This window comes from Dioscorea cayenensis, chromosome 12 (genome assembly GCF_009730915.1).
Source record: "Dioscorea cayenensis subsp. rotundata cultivar TDr96_F1 chromosome 12, TDr96_F1_v2_PseudoChromosome.rev07_lg8_w22 25.fasta, whole genome shotgun sequence".
Lineage (NCBI taxonomy): Eukaryota > Viridiplantae > Streptophyta > Magnoliopsida > Dioscoreales > Dioscoreaceae > Dioscorea > Dioscorea cayenensis.
This window is the reverse complement of record NC_052482.1, coordinates 772,917-794,124: the sequence shown is the minus strand read 5'-3', so window position 1 is coordinate 794,124 and position 21,208 is coordinate 772,917. Positions and strand designations below refer to the sequence as shown.

Sequence of the window (21,208 nt, the reverse complement as noted above, 5' to 3'; positions counted from 1 at the left end):
CCCAAACGAAAATATCGCGAGAAAACGGAACTCAAATCCTCATATCGCGAAACGCCACGTCATCTCCCGACAAACCCAACTCAATGTGGACGCCACGACGAATATACACCCGTTTTAATCACCTTCTCGCGTCCGCACTAACCGACGAAAACTCTACTTATCTACGCCATCATAAGCTATCACATCACTTATCATTGATAAGTACGCCTGCTTATCACTTGATAAGCCGGTGAAAAAGAAGTGCGAAACCGCATCGAAGAAAGCGAGACAAAGTCCTCATCTCTTCTCACGCTCTCTTCCTCTTGGCTTTTGTCTTCAATGGGAGCCGAAACCCTAGCTCGCTCTCGAATCCCTTGAATTCTCTTTGCCTCGCCGTGAAATCTCCGAATTCAACCGTCAGATCCGTCTCCCTTGAGGCGTCGCCGCCATTTTGAGCTCCAATTCGACCTCTGCCTTGATTTTTCTCGTGATTTTTTTGGGTTGTTTTTCTTTGGATTCTCGTGAAATGTCGTCGCTGAGCCGGGAGCTGGTTTTTTTCTTATTCTCCAGTTCCTGGAGGAGGAGAAGTTCAAGGAGTCTGTCCACAAGTAAGGCCTTTACTGCTTTTTTTGAGCGATTTTTCCCGGTTCTTTTCTCTTTTTGAATGGGATTTTTGATGGCTTGATTGGATTTCATGGGGTTTTGGCTCAGGTTGGAGCAGGAATCTGGATTTTTCTTCAATATAAAGTACTTTGATGAGAAAGTGCAGGCAGGGGAGTGGGACGAGGTGGAGAAGTATCTCTCTGGGTTCACAAAGGTTGATGATAATCGATACTCAATGAAGATCTTCTTTGAGATAAGGAAGCAGAAGTATCTTGAAGCGCTTGACAGGTTTTGTAATATATATATATATATATATATTGCTAATTGCTCTGTTTTTATTTGAAAAATTTGATTTTTTTGTATTCAAATTAAATTTGTTCGATGATGTGTATATAGGCATGACAGAGCAAAAGCGGTGGAGATATTAGTGAAAGATCTCAAGGTTTTTCTCAACGTTTAATGAGGAGTTGTTTAAAGAGATTACTCAGCTTCTCACACTTGAAAATTTTTAGGTCAGTTGTGTGTTGTGTTTTTCTGCTTACACTTATATCATTACTTGAGGTTCTGATTTTTGTTTTTATCTCTTGCAAATGCTATTGAACTACTTTTTCCATGACTGTATTGCTAGAAAGGGAAAAAGTCATTCTTGCTATATAATAATTTTAGTGAAATTCAAACCCAGATGTTTTTTTTCATGGTCAACTCTAATGTTATCAAATAGAGGAATATACACAATTGCTATTTTTATATGGTGGTCAGCTCGCTTTTTGTGGTGCAGCTCTCTTCCCAAAAAAATAATACAACCAGAAGTACTCCTTCAAATAGCAGTGGTGACAAACAAAAAAATTTTTTTAAAACCACTAGAGAATGTTCACTGTTGCACGAGTGAGCCCACAATTTGAATATTGCCCAGTGTTGTGCAGTAATAGAACTGACATCAACCCTTGAAATTGAACATGCAGATCATGGAATATTAAAGTCAATGCTTTTATTGATAAATCTCAGTTGGTAATTTGACTTTTTTTGTATGCCGCAAATGACATTATTCACTTTAAGATGTATCACCTTTGTTTGTGAAAGGAGGTTATATGTATCAAATTTTAAGAACTCAATGTTATCGAATGATATAGAAGGGATTGATCTGTCATGTGGAGTAAGATACTCATTTGCCCATTCTTCTTTTTTTGTTGTTTCAGTCATTTATCAGGTTATGTGCTTATTGCTCTTTCAATTGAGGAGCCACATTGCTGTGGAGTAGAAATTGGCAATTTGTATACTTTTTTTTTGTGATAAATGACAAAAAACCAACCTTCCTTGAACAGTCATTCTACTTTGGAATGAATCCTTAGTGGTCTGGTTTTTTAATCTTCCTGTCTTGTATTTTCTCCTTTTTTATTTGCAACCAAAGTTAAGTTGATTCATATTATAGGAATATTTTTGAAGCTCTACTATTATTTATTGCTTATGTCCAAGTCCTTTCTCTTAATACCTATGTTAGTTTGAAATGATGTGTTTTGTGAGCACTGTAAAATAAAAGCTGATCAATTATTTAATCTAGCTGGTTTTTTTTCCTTTGGCGCTTTGAACTGCAGGGAAAATGAGCAATTATCAAAATATGGTGACACAAAGTCGGCTCGAAGCATCATGCTTATTGAGCTGAAAAAACTTATAGAAGCCAATCCTTTGTTTCGAGAGAAGCTAGTTTTTCCCACTCTCAAGGCATCACGATTGAGAACTTTAATCAACCAAAGGTAAATAAATATCTTACAGCAATGTCTTATCTACTTGGATTTTCCTTTCTGACATGATCGTGATTCCTACTTTATCACCCATGCCTTTTGGCTAACTTTGTGAAATGTGGGAATACTACTTGCATTTCCATTGCTTAAGCATTTTCTTTTGTGGGTTTTGAGAATCCGGACATTGAATTTATGTTAAGTTGTTTATGAGACGTGTGTTGCTAGAATTTATTAGGATTATATAGTATAACGGTACTGGCCAATGATTGTGATATTATGGTTTTGACAGCCTTAATTGGCAACATCAACTTTGCAAGAACCCAAGGCAGAATCCTGATATTAAGACGTTGTTCACGGACCATACTTGTGCTCCTCCAAACGGTGCTCGTGCACCTTCAGTTTCTGTACCTCTTGCAGCTGTTCCCAAGCCTGCTACATATACGCCACTTGGGCCACATGCGGTACATTTATATCCCGTAACAAATGACTTCTGCACAGAAAGAAAGACTGATTTTTAATATACAGGACTTATGCACTTCAGATGTGCATCTTTTATTTAACTCTTAACCTTGCTATATCCAGCCATTCCCACCTGCGGCAGCAGCAAACGCCAGTGCTTTAGCTGGCTGGATGGCTAATGCTGCTGGTTCATCATCAGTTCAATCTGCTGTTGTTGCTGCACCTACCATATCTATTCCACCCAATCAAGGTCTGAGATTTGGAACCTTTATTTCATGATTCAACCACTGATTACATATTGTATGGTAGTTCTTGTGCTTTAGTTTTAGAAGAAACTTCACATATTTTACAGAAAAAAGTAAACTGCAAAACTAATGATGCTACTTTTTTTTTCCATGCTTCTTGGATCTGTTCATGGCTTTCCAAATGTTTCCTAAAGGTGTTCTAAGTCCATCTACTTTTATCCATGGGAAATCATTACCCTGAAAGCAGCTGATATTTTTTTATACATTCACTTCTAATTTGAACATTTTCTTATTTCCGTTGATATCACTAACACAAAAGTTTCAAATGTTCTTACAATCTACTTGTTCCAATTTCTTGTGCTTCACTTTTCATTATGGTAGATTTGAGTTTCTTATCAAATTTGTAGTTGCAAAGCACTATTAAAATATTGACTTCCACCATTCTTTGCTTCACTCTTTTGGAAATTATGCACACACTAGTAGGCTAAATGTTTTTCCTATTTCCTTATAGCTCAATGGACACGGACTCAAAAATTGAAGTTAGTGGTGGATTAATCTAGCAAATCCTTGGAAGGTTGATGTTTAGTATTGTATGTGCATGCCATGGACTTTGTATACAGCTTCAAATATCTAGCCCTAAACTTGAACTTAACAGAATTGCGTAAATATCATTCTTTGATTTTGCTTTCTTATGTTTTTGCAAATTTGATTTCAGAACTCCAAGAATAAGGTTTCTCTTTGTAATCTGCTTTTTCTTTTGTGTTGAACATCACTGGCTTGTCTCTGAAGCAGATTGATTTGATTTTTCTGTAGCCATTTGTTTTTATCTATGTCATTTTCATATTATAGTGGAATTTGAAGAAGACAATGGTTTTTGTCATTATTAATTCTTTAAGCAATCCGGTCAGGATTGATGCCACAATTATTTAAATAAGTGTCAAAGGTAGCACTATAACTAAAAACTTCTGTCATGTATGTGAATATTTCCAAGAGAAATAATTATAGTTGCTCCATGCAACAGTTTCTATCTTGAAACACCCCAGAACTCCAAATACTCTCACTATGACAGACTATCAGAATGCTGACTCTGAGCAATTAATGAAGCGTATGCGGTCTAGTACACACCAAGCTGATGAGGTAATGTGGATTCACATGCATGCTTGACTTTACTATTGTCCTATATAAATCTAACTGATTACAACCTATCAGCAATATGTTGAAGTTTACTTCTTATTTCTTATACTCAGGTTACATATCCTGCTCCTATTCCACAAATTGCATGGTCGTTGGATGACCTGCCAAGAACAGTAGCTTGTGCCATGAATCAGGGATCAAATGTGACAAGCATGGACTTCCATCCTTCTCATCACACACTACTATTAGGTATGAAGATGCTTTTGATTTGGACCACTCACCACTTCTGTTTATTTGGTTTTTCATTTCTTACGTTTGCTCTTTGATAGTGGGCACCGGGACTGGTGAAATTACACTATGGGAAATTGGTTTACGGGAGAGGCTGGTGTCAAAGCCATTCAAACTGCGAGACATAGCATCTTGTTCTTCTCAATTTCAGGTACTTATCATTCACTGTGATTTCTGAAAAAGTTCTTGCCTATTAATGAAAATGGCTCCAAACATTTTAAATTTCTGTTGTTGTGGGAGTTTAGATATTTGGTTTATTTAATTTAACGAACTAATCTATATATAATATTTTTTTGTGGAAATACATTTAGTAATCTGTCTATCTAATGTTTGTGGAGTGGGAAGGTTGCCTTTAGCAGGTACATTTTTTAGTTTTTTAAATATTTTTTGTTCTATCAGAACAAAGCAAAAACAAATAGTTGGGACTAATGGCTTCTTGTTGTTGTTGAATGTTCTATTGTTTGAGAAAAACATTCTTAAGCTTTGCATGGAGATTTATTCAGTTATGAGGGATTGCAAATCTACTCATTTTATAAATGGTGCTTGTGAAATTTGTTTCCATATTGTCTACTGTCATCTCAATTCAGAGATTATGAGTTAAGCCCGTTGGCTCATCATCATGCATAAGTAGAAAAAATGATATGTTGTAGTTCATGATCTGATTGTGTTTTCTTTTCTGCATCTCTACCGTGATATATGAACAATTGAATGCTGGCCTTTGAGTGCAATCTTGATATTTACCTCACTAAGTTGACATTTTGCCTTTTTCAAGTCAGTGTGAATGGAGGTCAATTGAGGTGATTTGGATGTGTATATTTTCATTCATGCCTGCAGTTGTAATATTTACTTGTCTACATGTAACTGTAGCATTGCTGAGGCCCTATTCCTTTTTTGGCAATTATAAGCTGGCTCTCCTTGGGCTGGTACAAAAATTTTCAAGCTTGTTTCTCTTATTTCAACTGGGTAACTCAAGGTCGATAGATAACTAAAATTTCTTTATTGTTCAGGTGTTTGTATTATCAATTTTTATGTGTGAAGTGTCATTTTTGTTCTGTATCTCTTCATCTCTATGCTGATTTGGACAGGCTGCAATGGTTAAAGATACTTCCATATCAGTTACTAAAGTTTCATGGAGTCCAGATGGAAACCTGATTGGTGAGTTTCCTTGTTTAGGTAATTTGGATAATCCTATTCTCTCTATGTGCTAAATTCTAATCTTACCACTGCAGGGGTTGCATTTTCAAAGCACTTGATTCATCTACATGCCTATCAAGCTCCTAATGAGCTACATCAACATATAGAGGTGGATTTGCAAAGTGCAACATCTTATTTCACGTTACTGAAGGAAGATATGATGCACTAATGATTCTGATTTTTAAGCAGATTGAAGCTCACATGGGAGGAGTTAACGACATAGCATTTGCTCATCCAAACAAACAAGTATCTGTCGTGACTTGTGGTGAAGATAAGCTTATAAAGGCATGAGTAATAGTTTTTTGTGCTTTTGTTTGTTTTGTATGTATTCCTTTAATAATGCTTATTGCCTTATTATAGGTTTGGGATTTGACCGGTCAGAAGCTTTACACTTTTGAAGGTCATGAGGCTCCTATTTATTCCATTTGCCCCCATCATAAGGAGAATATACAGGTATGTTGTTTTTGTCATCTCCTTCTAGGGAAACTTAGTTTAACCCCCTTATCGGTGTGCTCAAACCCCTTTGCTACTGAAATGATTTGCCATTGAAGAAGTTCCCACTTACGGTTTCTTTTAGTGAATCTATACTTTCTATGATGCAGATTATTCTCTTTATTCTGTAAATGACATTTTCAGGCAGGTTAATCATCTATAGTGACTCTCACCCATAAGTGATTATTTATGCTTTATCAAGAAAAAAAAATTAGAAATTAAAACTATTTTTAATTCATATTATTGGAAGGGCAAGTATCATATGAAGTGCAGAAATCTGCATGAGAAATCTATTTATTTATTATTATTTTGAGAAGCTTGTATCAGCTGAAATTTTTATTTGACCAACAAAAAGGGGCACCACCAATGTCCAACATCCTCCTCCACTTTCTTTGTATGAATGAAACCAGCTTATGTAATTCTATTTTTTGAAAGCTGTTCATGTTGAGGTGATTGAGCAGTGCCATCTTGATTTATTAGGTTCCTCTTGAACATGTTCTTTCTGTATATAAACTCTGAACCTGAATTTTAGTATTATAGCACTTCGTCCATTTTTTTTTAAAGCATTTGTTAGGAAACACATTTTTAACAATTCTTCCCTTTGTTAGAAAAAAGGGGAAGGATCTGTGAATGTTCTTATTTAGGATGCCAGAAGTTATCCTTTATGGTTATTTAAGTGAACCCTTCTTTATTTCAGTTCATATACTAACATCTTGATCCTATTCCTTAATGCAGTTTGTTTTCTCAACTGCTATTGATGGGAAAATTAAGGCATGGCTGTATGATAACATAGGATCTAGAGTGGACTATGATGCTCCTGGGCGTTCGTGCACGACAATGTTATATAGCTCTGATGGAAGCAGGCAAGCCTGAGATTCTAAATTTAGAGCAAAAAGCTTGAATTCATTCCTTTCATGGAATTCTTATATTATAGCACTACACTGATGTTACTCTTTGCTGTGTAGAAAGCTTGAATTCAATCCTTTTATGGAATACTCATGTTACGGCACAGCACTTATATATGTTCTCTTTGCAATGTTGAAAGCTTGAATTCAGTCTTTTTAAGGAATTCTCATGTTATAGCGTAGCACTAATATATGTTTTCTTTGCTGTGTAGATTGTTTTCCTGTGGGACTAGCAAAGAAGGAGACTCATTTCTTGTAGAGTGGAATGAAAGTGAAGGGGCAATAAAGAGAACATATGTTGGTTTCCGGAAAAAATCAGCTGGTGTTGTTCAGTTTGACACTACCCAAAACCACTTTTTGGCTGCTGGTGAAGAAAATCAAATTAAGTTTTGGGATGTGGACATTGTGAACATGATCACAAGCACAGATGCAGACGGTGGACTTCAGGTCAGTTTCTATATTATTGCCATAGAACTATATAAATATATTGCAAAATCTTTGACTCATTAGCATTAACCACAACAGTCTCTCCCGCGATTGAGATTCAATAAAGAAGGAAACCTTCTTGCTGTTACAACAGTGGACAATGGTTTCAAGATACTTGCCAATGCAGAAGGACACAGATCTCTGCGAGCTTTTGGAAGTCGATCCTTTGAAGCATTTAGAGCTCAATATGAAAGTTCTCCTGTCAAGGTGGCAGACTGATAACCTTAACATACAATTTACTTTCCCAAGGACACCCTCATGAATAATATGTTTTCAATTAGGTTTCGGTTGCTCCTGTGGTTGCTAGCATCTCCCCAAGCATAAGTAGGGTGGATCGCTTAGACAGAAGCTCTCCTGCAAAGCCATCTCCTATTCTTGTAAGTACGATTAATTGTGGGGAGGTTGGGTTTAGAATAGATATATCTAATGAAAACCTACTTTTATCTTGAACATTGACTTTAACTACAAAAGATGGAATATTCTCATGGATGTAAATGTTGTTCTTAATGTCATTTATGCATCGCACTTTAAATGTTTTAAAAAAAAAATGGTAATTGAGTTTTTTCTTGCTTCTATGGATTTCTTTTCAGAATGGGGGATCACCCTCTTCTAGGGGGATGGAGATCAAACCCAGAATTTTGGAGGATTTATCTGATAAGGCCAAACAATGGGAATTGTCTGAAATTCTGGACCCGCTTCATTGCCGTGTTGTTCCAATGCCAGAAGGCACAGAGCCTGCCAGCAAGGTGAATGCCGTTACCCTTATAGTCAGTTTGTGCTTCTTGGCGCACATTGTCTTTAGTTCCTTGTATGATGGTTGTGAAATTGTTCAGGTTGCAAGACTTCTTTACACAAATTCCGGGGGTGGTTTGTTAGCTCTAGGATCAAATGCTATCCAGAGATTGTGGAAATGGAGTCGGAATGAGCAGAATCCTAGTGGCAAGGTAAGGACTAGCATTTCTTTTGCTTGCTTATTGATGGATCTTTTTGTGTGAAACATCTAAGTTCTAACTTGGTCGGGGTTAAAGGCCACTGCCAGTATTGCTCCACAGCATTGGCAACCAAACAGTGGTCTTCTTATGATCAATGATGTATCAGAAACCAACCTTGAAGAAGCAGTTCCTTGCATAGCACTCTCAAAGAATGATTCGTATGTCATGTCGGCTTGTGGAGGGAAGGTCTCTTTGTTCAACATGATGACATTCAAGGTAAACCATTGCAGCATTGCTAATTAAATAATTATGTCCATGGTTTTGATTCTGTCATCTATCTTCGACGTCAACACATTTATATTATCTTTTGTAGATAATGACTACATTCATGCCCCCGCCACCTACTTCGACTTATTTAGCCTTCCATCTACTAGACAATAACATCATCGCTATTGGAATGGAAGACGCTACTATACACATTTATAATGTTCGCGTGGATGAGGTAGTCTTATTCTGCTGATCAGTTTTTGGATTCTCACCACTAATTTCCATTAATGCTTTCTAGTTCTTATGATTTTGATTCAGGTTAAAACAAAACTGAGTGGTCATCAGAAGCGCATAACTGGACTTGCCTTTTCCAACAGTCTTGGCATCTTGGTTTCTTCTGGTGCTGATGCTCAGGTAGAGTTGAATTTCTTCTTTCCCCTACTTAACAAGTTGACTGGTGGTTATGTCTCTCTTATAATTTTGCTAGTGAAAAGCTGTCTCTTACTCTGGGATGGTTTGTTTAATGATTATATTCATAATGATCATTGCTGCAGCTATGTATATGGAACACTGACAACTGGGAGAAAAAGAAATCCATTGCAATTCAATTACCTGCAGGGAAACCACCTGCTGGTGATACTCGAGTCCAGTTCCATTCCGATCAAATTCGCTTGTTAGTATCCCATGAAACACAAATAGCAATATACGACACATCCAAAGCGGAAAGGATCCGTCAGGTAACTAACTGTCTTTTGAGACTTATGAATTACCATTTTGACTTAAATAGTTTCTCATGATAATTGTTTTGGATTTCAGTGGGTTCCCCAAGGTACACTTTCTGCGCCGATATCCCATGCAGCTTATTCATGCAACAGCCAGCTGGTTTATGCAGCCTTCTGTGATGCAAACATCGGGGTGTTTGATGCCGATAACTTGAGATTAAGATGTCGCATTGCGCCTTCTGCTTATTTATCTTCTCCAGCTGCAAACAGGTACTTGGTTTATCATACTGAACCTAGCCTCCTATAATTAAACATTTGGAAACTTGTAATTCATAAAACAACCACTTATACTTTCATAACATGTAATAATATGTACAATTTTCATTGCAGTAACCCTCCAGTGTATCCTCTGGTGATCGCGACACACCCACAGGAACCAAATCAATTCGCAATCGGATTAACTGATGGATCAGTTAAAGTCATCGAGCCAATCGAGTCCGAGGGTAGATGGGGAAATTCATCGCCCGTCGACAATGGAGTTTCGAATGGCAGGGCAACTGCATCATCAGCCACTAGCAATTCAGCTGCTGACCAGCTTCAAAGATGACAATAATTTTATGCATCAATGTTTCCCAATTCTAGTCTCTGATCTTTTTATTCTATCTTGTGTTGTGTTCTGTCAATAGTGTTTTCATTTACCATTTTTATTTCTATATTTATCTCCATTGTGTACCTGCATAATGTAGTCTCAAAAAAAAAAGGTGGCCAAGTCCAGGGGGTGAAAAGCATGTTCCTGATCGCTTGTATGATATATAATATTTGGAGGCCTCTATTTAATTACATATTTTTAAATTTTATTTTAGAATGTTGCATATTTAAATTTAGAGTAATGTTATTTAGGTTGAATTAATAAGTCGAATGAGTAGTTAAAATGACATGATTGCCAAATTGGATGTTTTTTCTCAGGTTTGTGATTTATAATTTTAAGTTTAGAGAGGAGTTTTTCAATTTACCATTTAATCTAGGAATTGCTACTGATTTGATTTATCTATTTTGTCTAAATATCATTATTGTTACATTATTGCTAGATTTAACTCCCCACAAATATTTGTTAATGATTTCAGTTAATTTTAATAAATATTGGTATGAAGCTACAAATGAGTCTTTCCGTTCTTGACCATATGAGAATTGAATATATATTATCAAAATTTAAAAGAAATACGTATTATCTTCAACATTTATAAATATTAGAAATTCAATAATAATTCCAAAATAAATAAAAAAGAAAGCGGCTAAAATCTAATAAAACTCAATACTTCCAAACCAAAATACAACAAAACAAACGTCTTCTCACATGCATCTGCTCACTCGCGGTGAGCAACAAACCACATCACAGTGATCACACAACCAATCACAAGTCACAACCCCAAAAAAAAATAAAAATAATAATAATAATAATAATAATACGCGAGTGACGAGAAGAATGAATCACGTGACCAAGTAAACCGGCACGTGCGGATGTGCTGACGTGGCAGAAACCCGGTGACTCTCAATCACATTGAATTCTCTGAGGTTCAGATACGGGATTCCAGCCCGTTCGGCCGGGCTGAACCGGAGCGGGCCCGAACCGGACCGGTTGGACCGACACGGCGTCCTCGAACCGAGACTCTCGGTCAAATACAACGGTCCCGACACGGCCCGGTGAGTGGAGTCCCGGTGACCTGAATCCATCCGGTTGTTCTCGTTTCCCCTCGCGTTCTTTCGTTTCCAGAAGAGAAACGCGGTTTTCCACCACTGCTTACGTTTCTTAGATCTCGCCCGGGAATCGTCTTTTGAGATGGGCTTTTGTAGCTTGAAATGATGCCCTTCTATTGTTCCCCTCGTTTCCCCTCGTTTCCCATGCCTCCTCGCCTCCTCCAAGACCTTCCCCCCAATAAATAAATAAATAAATAAATTATATATATATACACACACTATAAATAAATAAATAAAGCAAAAAGAAGACAACTTTCAAAGTAGACATTTTTCTTCTGTTTTCCATGAAAACAAAAAAAGGGGCCAAAAAAAAAACTAGCTTAAAAGAGAGCTCTTTACAAAACGGAATGAAAACAAGGCTGAAAGATTTAGAAAACGGAAATAAAAAATAAAAAATAAAAACCAGAGAAAAGTTCTCAAGAAAAGAGTTGAAAGGAGAGAAAAAAAAAAAAATGGAAAACCTGGAAATAATCGAACTGAGAATCGAAGCCATAGTCGCTGTAGTGCTGTGATCCGGGCATTGGAAATATTGGCCTGGTTTTGCTCCCCATTCCTCCACTGAGTCTTCTCACAAGAAATCGATTTCACTGTTTTCTCTCTTGTTTCTTCTGTTTTTGTTTTCTAAACGAACACTGTTTTGATGAGAACTCACTCATAAAAAGAAGTGGTTTTTTCACTTGCAACCCCTTTGGAAAAACATAAATTACTTTTTTAGGAGGAATTTTATAAATATAACCTCAAAAACAATTATATTTACATATATATATATATGTATACCCATCCAAAAGAAAACTTTACTTGTACTATTAGTAGGGTGAATAATAAACTAATTATTGTCCTACATCATAAAGGCTTGTGAAACTATAGATGCTAGATCCCTTGTGTAACATATTTACTATTTAAAATAAAAAATAAATTTTAAAATCCATATAAAATGAAGGTATGAGTTCTTGCTTATTTATATTTCTAATATATACTTATTATATTTTGTTAAATAAAACTATTAGTAAAAAAAAGTTACATATAGATTTTTAAAATAATTACATATTGTTTGAAAAATTAAATATATAAAAAAATTCTTTAAATTCTAATTATAGGTGTAATATTCCCTAGCAAAGGAAGGGGAAATTAGGGTGATTTTTGAAAATAATAATTTTAACGTTTTTCAAGGGTGTCATTGGTAAAAAGTCAGGCTTGTTTTTCATATTTATTTACGGAAATGCCACGGTTCTCGAAAAATGGACCGTTGGCGCGCCGGTGGTCACTGCGGATCTTTCTGAATCAAGTGGGCCACTTGATGATGTGATGGACGGTTAGGATTTAAAGTTTTTTGGATTTATGTTCAACATGACCCGAATCCGATAACAGCTGTGAATCAAGCCATTGAACCCGGATCCGATAACAACATTTAATAAATTCTTTGTTTTTTTTTCCTTAAACAAAAAATCTCATTAAAATGGTGATTGGTCCGTTTAGGATCAAAACACCTTGGCTTTGTATTATGTATACTGTGTAAGTACAATATAATACTATATAAATACTATTCCGTTCACATTTACTTAATTTATAATAATTAAAAAAAATTGGTTAAAATTAGTTGGTTACCTATATTTTATAAAAAAAAATTCCATTACTTCCCAAAATTATATCTATTTAAAACCCCAACTATATGAAGTAGTTAATTGTTGATTTATTGAAAATTGTAAAAGTACATTAAATAAAAAGACAAATTTAGAAAAAAAAAAAAAATTTAATGCTGCACAAAATTTTTAATGTAACATATAAAAAGTAATAAAGAAGAGCTCTAAAACATGACAAATAAAAATAACGAGAGAATATAAAAATATTATTTATTCAGTGTCTATTTAAATCTTCGTACTTTTGTATTCTATTGGCAGCCTTTATCAATTTTGTTAAAATATAAACTTGCTCGAAATCTTAATTAAGCAATTTTTCTCAAAACATTTATCACTTTTAAATTATATATTCATCTAATGACTATGAGGATTATTCTATAGTGTCGAATAATAACATAAATTTTATATTTTCCTCTTGTTGTTTGCTAGTAAATAACTTAAAGGAGTGGTTGTCACTTGTCCCCTGTAAATAAATAAATAAATAAATAGAAATAAATTGCTCGTTTCCTTCACAAAAGTGATATTTTTACATATAAACTCATGAAAAATAGAGTAATTAACCAATCACAACCATCATCTTCTAAAACCTAAAATCAATTCACGTTATATAAATCATTTTGAATGTATGTAATAGGTTATCATTATTTCACATGTCAGTCCTTTTTGCATGATAAATCTCTAGAAGATTTTCAAGTTATTATAACTGTTGCATTTTTGTATCCATATGTCTTTTAACAGTGTTTATCGTTTTTATAATTTATAAAAATATTTTTACTTGAATTATACAAATTTATTTATTTTGACCCATTAAATTTTTTTTAATGCAGAGCGACAATTCAAGGTATTTATACTAAAATTATAAAAAATTCATCAACAAGCAACGGAGCAAGTGCATTTTCCCAAAGAAATTCACCGGAGACACCAGCATGGCAATGGGTATCTTTTGCGGGTCACATTTTCAGGTGCATGAAAATTTATTATGTCGTTAACTCAGTAACTGATGCAAAGAACGTGGAACTAAGTCACGGCTTCTCACGCATTTGTTCCTTCTTGTCTTAATATCACCGCCCAATGGATCACCTGTCTCCCTTCAAACAGCAAAGTTTGTCTTTTCAAAGTGGGGCTCAGTTATATAACCAATCAGAATATGACACGTCATATAACAGCAAGAGCTGAAGAGCATTTATTAATGGTCATTGGGTTCGGCGCGTCTTCACGCGGGCGCACTTGGTTTGTACTTTGTCGTTCAGGCGTGAAGGTGTGAACGCGGTTCAGCTGTGGTGGGCCCTTACATACGTGGCTTTTTTTAATTGGTTGGTCATTTAATATGGCACACCCTTTGCACATGCCCAACGAGATGGGCTTCCAATAGCGAGCCCAACTTGGGCCCGGCCTGCAGTATGGAACTCTTTATATATATGCATATATATATATATATTCAAATTTCTTTCAAAGGATATGTATGGATGGAGATACACTAATTATAGCTTACGGACTGATCTTTTAAAAATAAATCTCATTGTTATGCAATTCTAGAGGAAGAAACATATCAATTTTAAAAAAAAATCCACTAAAATTTAATTAAAATAATATTATAAATAATACTTAAGTCTAAAAATAATACTTCAGTTTATAATCCTGGTTGTTTATGAATTGGGTAATGACTTATCACTGGATAAAAAGTGGTTGTCTACTCTACTCCTTTATATTTTATATATTTCAATTATCATTAACATGCCCTTAGGAATGTTTTCATAATTTTTTTTATTAATTCCTATTGTTTTTTTAGTTTTTTAAATTAACATAGCATGATTAATTTTTTGTATTTTATTAAAGCATAAGAGTTCATAGCTCAACGAGACATCTCCACTTGCTTAATATCAAAGTAAAGGACTTTAATTACTTTAAATTCAAATCCTCTCAATATCAACGTGATGATAACAAGTGCAGGAACTCAATCTTGTAACTTGAGCCTGCGTCCCTCATATAAAAGTGAAGGATTGGATATTCACTACTTTCCTGTCGTATACAAGTCTCAGGCTTGTACATTTTGTAAAATAATAATAATAATAATAATAATATAATGACATAATTTATGCTCATTGACACAAGCATACTAGTTAAAACACAATCATAATTCATAGAGCAGGTATACTAACTCACAGAACACCATCCTTAAACTATTACCGCATTCATACATCAATATACTTCGTAACAAGAGGAAAACCGTAGACTCCTAATATCCTTGCTGATAAGTGGGCGTTATGCATCTCCGCGAGTTATCGTGTGCTTGATCGGAGATTGCCCATCGTCGCCGCCGCGAGATCTCTTCTCTGATTACCGGCGAGAGAGCAAGAGAGAAGAGAAACTAAGAGAAGAGAAGAGGGTACTCACCCTCGCCGGCGCTGCGAGATCTCATCTATGAGAACCAGAGCGAGAGAGATAGAGAGAGAGAGATCTCACATCTATTATGATTATCTCACTTGCAGACTCACTAGAGAAGTACTTAATTAATGTGTCATTGTGAAATGTATGATTTACAATAAGGGGCGTTTGGTTCGCGGCAATATAAAAAAGATTACCATGTGTTACGTGGTAATTTGAAAATATTACCATGTTTGGCATTGTATCAGTGGTAATCTGTATGGTAATATCACATTACTAACTTATAAATATTACCAAAAAAATAATAATCTTATTACCACCAAATTTGGTGTCTATCTTGGATTACCATGGTAATCTTATAATTTTTTATATTTTAACAAATTGATTGCCATGAAAACCAAAGTAATAAGAGTTCCCAACCAAACATGGTTATATTAAATTACCACAATATTGTCACTCATATAACATTCCCACTCATATTACCATGGTAATCTCGTTACGTGGTAATATATCATTACCATGAACCAAACGACCCCTAAAGAATCAATACATAACTCCCTTATCTGTACATACCATACAATATAGATGATCTCATATAACAATTCAAGGGCAAAAGACAACTTTATAGCTAGCCCCACCAGGGCAAGTAAAGGTACTAGTTGGATCATCTCGAGGGTAGCTATAAGCATCGGGACAGAAACCCTTAAAAAATCTAGAATAATTGGTTGGTCCACAGTTACCTGAGTTGCAACAATACTCATCAGTTTTGAACACATCGCAAGCGTTGTTACATCCACCGTTAGTCTTCAGCTGAGCTGGACATTGGCCGTTTATATCGGCTGAGCATTGGATCATCCCACGCGCACACCCACTAGTCGGACTGAATTCCATGGGCACATTAAACCCATCAACCAATGAGATATCAATAAAATCCAGGTTGTTGATGTCTAGCCCAAACTCCGCAAGTGTGTTAGGTTTGCCATAAACTTGGCATTCCAAGAGACCATTGCAGTCACCGGTTTCACAACTGCCATGACCAGAGTTACTAAAGTTGCAACCAGTGCGAGCCCAGATACGACCACCAGTGGTGCCAATGTTTACATTTATCGTCCATGTTTGGTCTTTATCAAGCTGTTTACCTCCACCGGGGATGGCAGCTGCCCATACCGTGTAAGAGCACCGGTTAACAATTTCAAAGGTGGCATTGTTCTTAGGGCAGAAAACAACCTTATAATCAGTCCCTCCAATACAAGTAAAAGTGTTGCTGTCATTATCCATAGGGTAGCTATAACTATAAGCACTCGGTACTCATCAGTCTTAAACACTGTGTTGCGCGCTACTAAGATCGTTCTGGGGAAGGGTAATTAGAGTGAGAGGAAGCAGGGAGATAGGTAGAGAAAGGAGACTGGAGAGAGAGAGAGATAAGCAAAAGTTGGGAGAGTCATTCCATCCCCCTCCACTCTCTTCATTCATTCATTAATATCATCATCATAACTCCAACCGTGAGATGACACATGTCATCAGGGCCATACATCACTTACTAAAACCATTACAATAATACTATGATATTCCATCCGAGCACTAACATCTAAAATATCACATCCCTATCCATGCATTGATTCCATCCATGCACTAACTCTCAAAACTCTTCTTTCCACGCACATCCCAAAGCACACCCACAACTCGCAGCTCCACCATTTACTCCATAATAAAGTCATTAAACTCGGTTAACTTTGTTGACCGCCTTTCACGCGTCTTGTTTGACTCCGAAGTCCATTTGCATCATTTGCCCCCTGTTGAGGGACCACCTTGTCCTCAAGGTGAAAGTCAGGGAATTCTGCACGGATGGAGTCCGTCAATTCCCAGGTGGCGTCGGAGAGTGGCTGGTGTTCCCAACGTATAAGAAGCTGGGAAAGAGGACGACCGCCGTGTAAGACTGTCCGGCGGTCGAGCACTGCGGCAGGTCTTATAATAGGTTGATCGCTCGAAATGTGGCCGTAGAAGGAGAGGGTTGTGAGGGTCGGATCCCCATAGCACCGCTTAAGCTTGAGACATGAAAAAAACATCATGGAGTCGAGCGGTCGATGGTAGTGACAACCGATATGCGACGACACCAATCTTTTCTGAAATTTGGAAGGGCCCAAAGAAACGTCGCGAGAGTTTGTGAGTACGTTTGTGTGCAGAAACTGATGTTTGCCGGTAGGGTTGCAGCTTCACAAAAACCCACTCACCCACTGAAAAGGAGACATCAGAACGCCCCGTATTTGCCTGGTTACGCATCCGAGTTTGGGCACGCAACAGATTAGACCGGAGATCACGTAAGAGATCCGCACGAGCTGAAAGTAGCTCATCGACTGACGCAATGGTTGAGGAGCCAGAAAGGTAATCTAACAGGGATGGTGGCGACCGACCATACACAGCTTCATATGGTGACATCCGGATGGCCGAGTGCAACGAAGTGTTATAATGCCACTCCGCCCATGGCAAGTACTGCAGCCACTTAGAAGGTTGCTCGGAGACGAAACAACGAAGATAATCTTGTAAGCAACGATTCAAAACCTCGGTTTGGCCATCCGATTGTGGATGGTAAGCACTACTCATGGAGAGGACGGTTCCCTGCAGCTTAAATAGCTCACGCCAGAAGGCACTCATAAAGATGGGGTCTCGATCTGAGAGAATGTTTGAAGGGATGCCATGTAAGCGCACTATATCACGAACAAAGACATCAGCTACTTGAGGAGCTGTAAAGGTTGGACCTAGTGCTGAAAAATGGCCATATTTTGAGAGTCGATCCACTACAACGAGGATGGTACTCTTGCCAGAGGACACCGGAAGATGAGTGATGAAGTCAAGCGCGATGCAGTCCCATATTTTTCCCGGTATAGGGAGTGGTTGGAGAAGCCCGGGGGATGCCCGATTAAATGGTTTGGATGTCTGGCATGGAACACAGCGTGCAACGAAGTCGCGGATTGATCGACGCATCTGTGGCCAATAAAAAACAGAGGAAAGTCGTGCAAAAGTGCGTTGAATGCCCGCATGTCCCCCCACAGGAGATTGGTGATATTCATGCAACAATAACGGTTGTAGTGCAGACTCGAGAGGAACGAGTATGCGACCTTTGAAAAGAAGTAAATCATCACGAATTGTATAACCAGGATGGGCAGCAGGTTGATCACGCACAGCTTGGAGGAGGGTTGTGGTGGGTTGATGAGTCTTATAAAATTGTCGAAGAGCCTCCCAAAGTGCAGTGAATGGTTGAGAACTACTAGTGAAAGCTTGGAAAGATGGAGGATCCACTCTAGAGAGAGAATCTGCAGGAATGTTATGTGTACCTGGCTTGTATATGATATCAAATTCGTACCCGAGCAGTTTCGATAACCACCGGTGTTGTTCTGGAGTTTGAATGATCTGGTTGTGAAGAGATCGTAGACTTTGGTGGTCGGTGTGAACAGTGAAATGGCGACCAAGTAGATATTGCCTCCATTTGCGTATGGCTTCTGTGACAGCCATCATTTCCCGAGCATAAGCTGAGGAGTGTTGCATACGTGGTGAAAGTTGTTTGCTAAAATATGCGACTGGATGACCAAGTTGGGTCAAGACAGCCCCAATTCCAGAGCCGGAGGCATCAGTGTGCACCACGAATGGCTGAGTGAAGTCGGGTAAAGCAAGCACTGGGGTTTGCATCAAGGCGTTCTTCAAGTCCTGAAAGGCAGTGGTGGCATCATCGTGCCAAACAAAGGCGTTCTTTCGCAATAACTCGGTGAGAGGTGCAGCGATTTGTGAGTAGTTGCGCACGAATCGCCGATAGTAACCGGCGAGGCCGAGGAATCCTCGAAGTGCACGTACACATGTTGGAAGAGGCCATGCATGAATAGCAGCAACTTTCTCAGGATCAACTGCGACGCCATTTGCTGAAATTCGATGACCTAAGTATCCAATTTCAGAGCGACCAAATTCACATTTAGATCTCTTTGCATATAAAGTGTGAGAGCGAAGGAGTGTGAATACTTCCCGGAGGTGGTGGAGATGGCGGTCCCAAGAGGGGCTAAAGACAAGTATATCATCGAAGAAAACTAGAACACTTTTGCGTAAAAATGGCCGGAACACCGAGTTCATTAAAGCTTGGAAGGTAGAGGGGGCGTTGGAGAGCCCGAAGGGCATTACGAGGAACTCGTAATGGCCTTCATGAGTTCGAAACGCCGTCTTCTCCCTGTCCGGTGGATGAAGACGAACTTGGTGATATCCTGCACGGAGATCCAGTTTGGAAAATACCTGGGCACCGGTGAGTTCATCAAGCAACTCGTCAACGGTGGGAATAGGAAAGCGGTCTTTAATGGTGATGGCGTTGAGCGCCCGATAGTCGACGCAGAAGCGCCATGACCCATCCTTTTTCTTGACCAAAAGAACCGGAGAAGAGAAAGGGCTAGTGCTCATTGTGATGACCCCTTCAGTGAGCATCTCGGCAACTAACTTTTCGATCTCAGATTTTTGAAAATGAGGGTAGCGATAAGGCCGGACATTCACCGGCGATGCTCCGGGCATAAGGGGAATATGATGGTCAAGAGTACGGGGTGGTGGAAGTCCTGTTGGGGAAGCAAAGATATCATCAAATTGGTCAAGTAACTCTTGAAGATGAATGACAAAAGGATGTGGGGCCTCATGTCCAATAACTGCAGTTGAGTTATTCACGTGCTTCTCAATAGTAAGGTGGAAGAATTGTGTGTCATCCTGGACGCTCATTTTACTCAGATTGGATGCAACCATGTAATGAAGCGTTGGTTTTGTGATGCCATGAAACCTGACAGTTTCACCTTCCCACTTGAATTCCATCCAAAGTTGATGGTAATCGAATGTGATTGGCCCTAACCCGAGCATCCACTGGACACCCAGGACAACATCCGCCCCATAGATGGGTAATAGGAGAAGATCAACTGGAAAGCTGGACTTGTCAATCATCAAAGATACATGTGGGCAAACACCGACACAATCAAGTGACTCCCCATTACCTACTGTAACTCGAAGGTGTTCAGATGGTTGTACTGTGAATCCGAGGTGAGAAGCTAGCCGTGCTTGGATGAAGTTATTAGTAGAGCCACCATCAATCAAGACCACCACGTCGTGCCCATTAAGCTTACCAGCAAGCTTAAGAGTGGACGGTACTAATTGTCCGGTGAGGGCATGGTAGGATATGCGAGGTGTCGGCTCTAATCCTTCGTCAAGCGGAATGGCTTGTTCAATGTCGGGGACCATCTCGGTGAGGTCGTTATTCTCATTATGTTCTTCTTCCTCAGCGGCAGCCAATAAGCAGAGAAACTGCGGTGGTCGGCAACTGTGGCCAGGGGTGAACTTTGCGTCGCAGTTGAAGCAAAGTCCTTTTTCTCGCCGAGCAGCCATTTCAGTCGGTGTCAACCGTTTAATTGGCAGGGATGGAGGCCGATTAGTTGTTTGGTGCTGTGGTTGTTGAGGAGGAAGGATGCGATTCGCCGGTGGAAGGCCGACTCGCCATCGCGAGGCATTGATCTTATCTTCTACCAATTTGGCGAGGCCGATGGCGTCATGTAGATCAGTTGGTTTCAAGATATACAGCTCCCTCTGAATGTCATCACGTAACCCGGACAAAAAACAATTTAAGAAGTTATCAAGAGTCAAGCCCGGAACCTTGGTAGAAAGACATTCAAATTCCGCAAGGTAGGCATCAATCGTGGAACGTTGTCTAAGCTTGTAGAGTTGAGCCTCATAATTCATAAAGGACGATGGTCCAAACCGCAGTTCGATACGTCGGGCAAACGCCTCCCAGGTGGACAACTGGTTGGTGGTATCCATCCAGTGGAACCATTGCAGTGCAGGGCCGTGCATATAGAAAGCGGCGACGGAGAGCCGCTGGTCGCCGGTGATTTGATGATAGATGAAGAAATGTTCGATCTGGTAAACCCAGCTGAGAACATTCTCCCCAGTAAACAGAGGTATCTCAAGCTTTGGCAAGCGA

The 21,208-nt window shown here is 38.5% G+C and overlaps 3 protein-coding genes across 3 annotated transcripts; 1 reads left to right on the top strand and 2 right to left on the bottom strand.

The window, feature by feature from the left end:
• The first annotated feature begins 505 nt into the window (after positions 1 to 505).
• Positions 506 to 10,302, top strand: LOC120273578 (protein TPR1-like). Its single transcript, XM_039280229.1, is given in 27 exon segments — positions 506 to 532; positions 535 to 587; positions 691 to 870; positions 979 to 1,027; positions 1,029 to 1,090; positions 2,172 to 2,333; positions 2,611 to 2,782; positions 2,904 to 3,030; positions 4,047 to 4,162; positions 4,273 to 4,408; positions 4,489 to 4,598; positions 5,533 to 5,602; positions 5,677 to 5,750; positions 5,831 to 5,926; positions 6,002 to 6,094; positions 6,869 to 6,996; positions 7,251 to 7,485; positions 7,564 to 7,731; positions 7,806 to 7,901; positions 8,115 to 8,270; positions 8,358 to 8,468; positions 8,553 to 8,732; positions 8,830 to 8,958; positions 9,042 to 9,137; positions 9,278 to 9,460; positions 9,540 to 9,715; positions 9,836 to 10,302. Coding segments are annotated over 27 exon segments (3,402 nt in total). The 3' UTR covers positions 10,053 to 10,302.
• Positions 10,303 to 10,738: 436 nt separating this feature from the next.
• Positions 10,739 to 11,842, bottom strand: LOC120273967. The gene is made up of 2 exons (XM_039280716.1): positions 11,662 to 11,842; positions 10,739 to 11,368 (listed from the first exon to the last, which is right to left on the bottom strand). Exons 1-2 carry the CDS (start codon positions 11,749 to 11,751, stop codon positions 10,934 to 10,936), a joined length of 525 nt encoding a protein of 174 aa, XP_039136650.1. The 5' UTR covers positions 11,752 to 11,842; the 3' UTR covers positions 10,739 to 10,933.
• A 3,983-nt stretch (positions 11,843 to 15,825) lies between these two features.
• Positions 15,826 to 16,500, bottom strand: LOC120273745 (protein P21-like). Its single transcript, XM_039280448.1, has one exon. It carries the CDS (start codon positions 16,498 to 16,500, stop codon positions 15,826 to 15,828), a length of 675 nt encoding a protein of 224 aa, XP_039136382.1.
• Between the last annotated feature and the right edge of the window lie 4,708 nt (positions 16,501 to 21,208).

Bases quoted from the DNA above. Each gene is read 5' to 3' on its own strand.
- LOC120273745 (XM_039280448.1), bottom strand. From the start codon at position 16,500: ATGGATAATGACAGCAACACTTTTACTTGTATTGGAGGGACTGATTAT.
- LOC120273967 (XM_039280716.1), bottom strand. From the start codon at position 11,751: ATGGGGAGCAAAACCAGGCCAATATTTCCAATGCCCGGATCACAGCAC. The intron at 11,369-11,661 runs GTTTTCCATTTT...ATTGGGGGGAAG, and splicing joins CTCAGTTCGATTATTTCCAG to GTCTTGGAGGAGGCGAGGAG.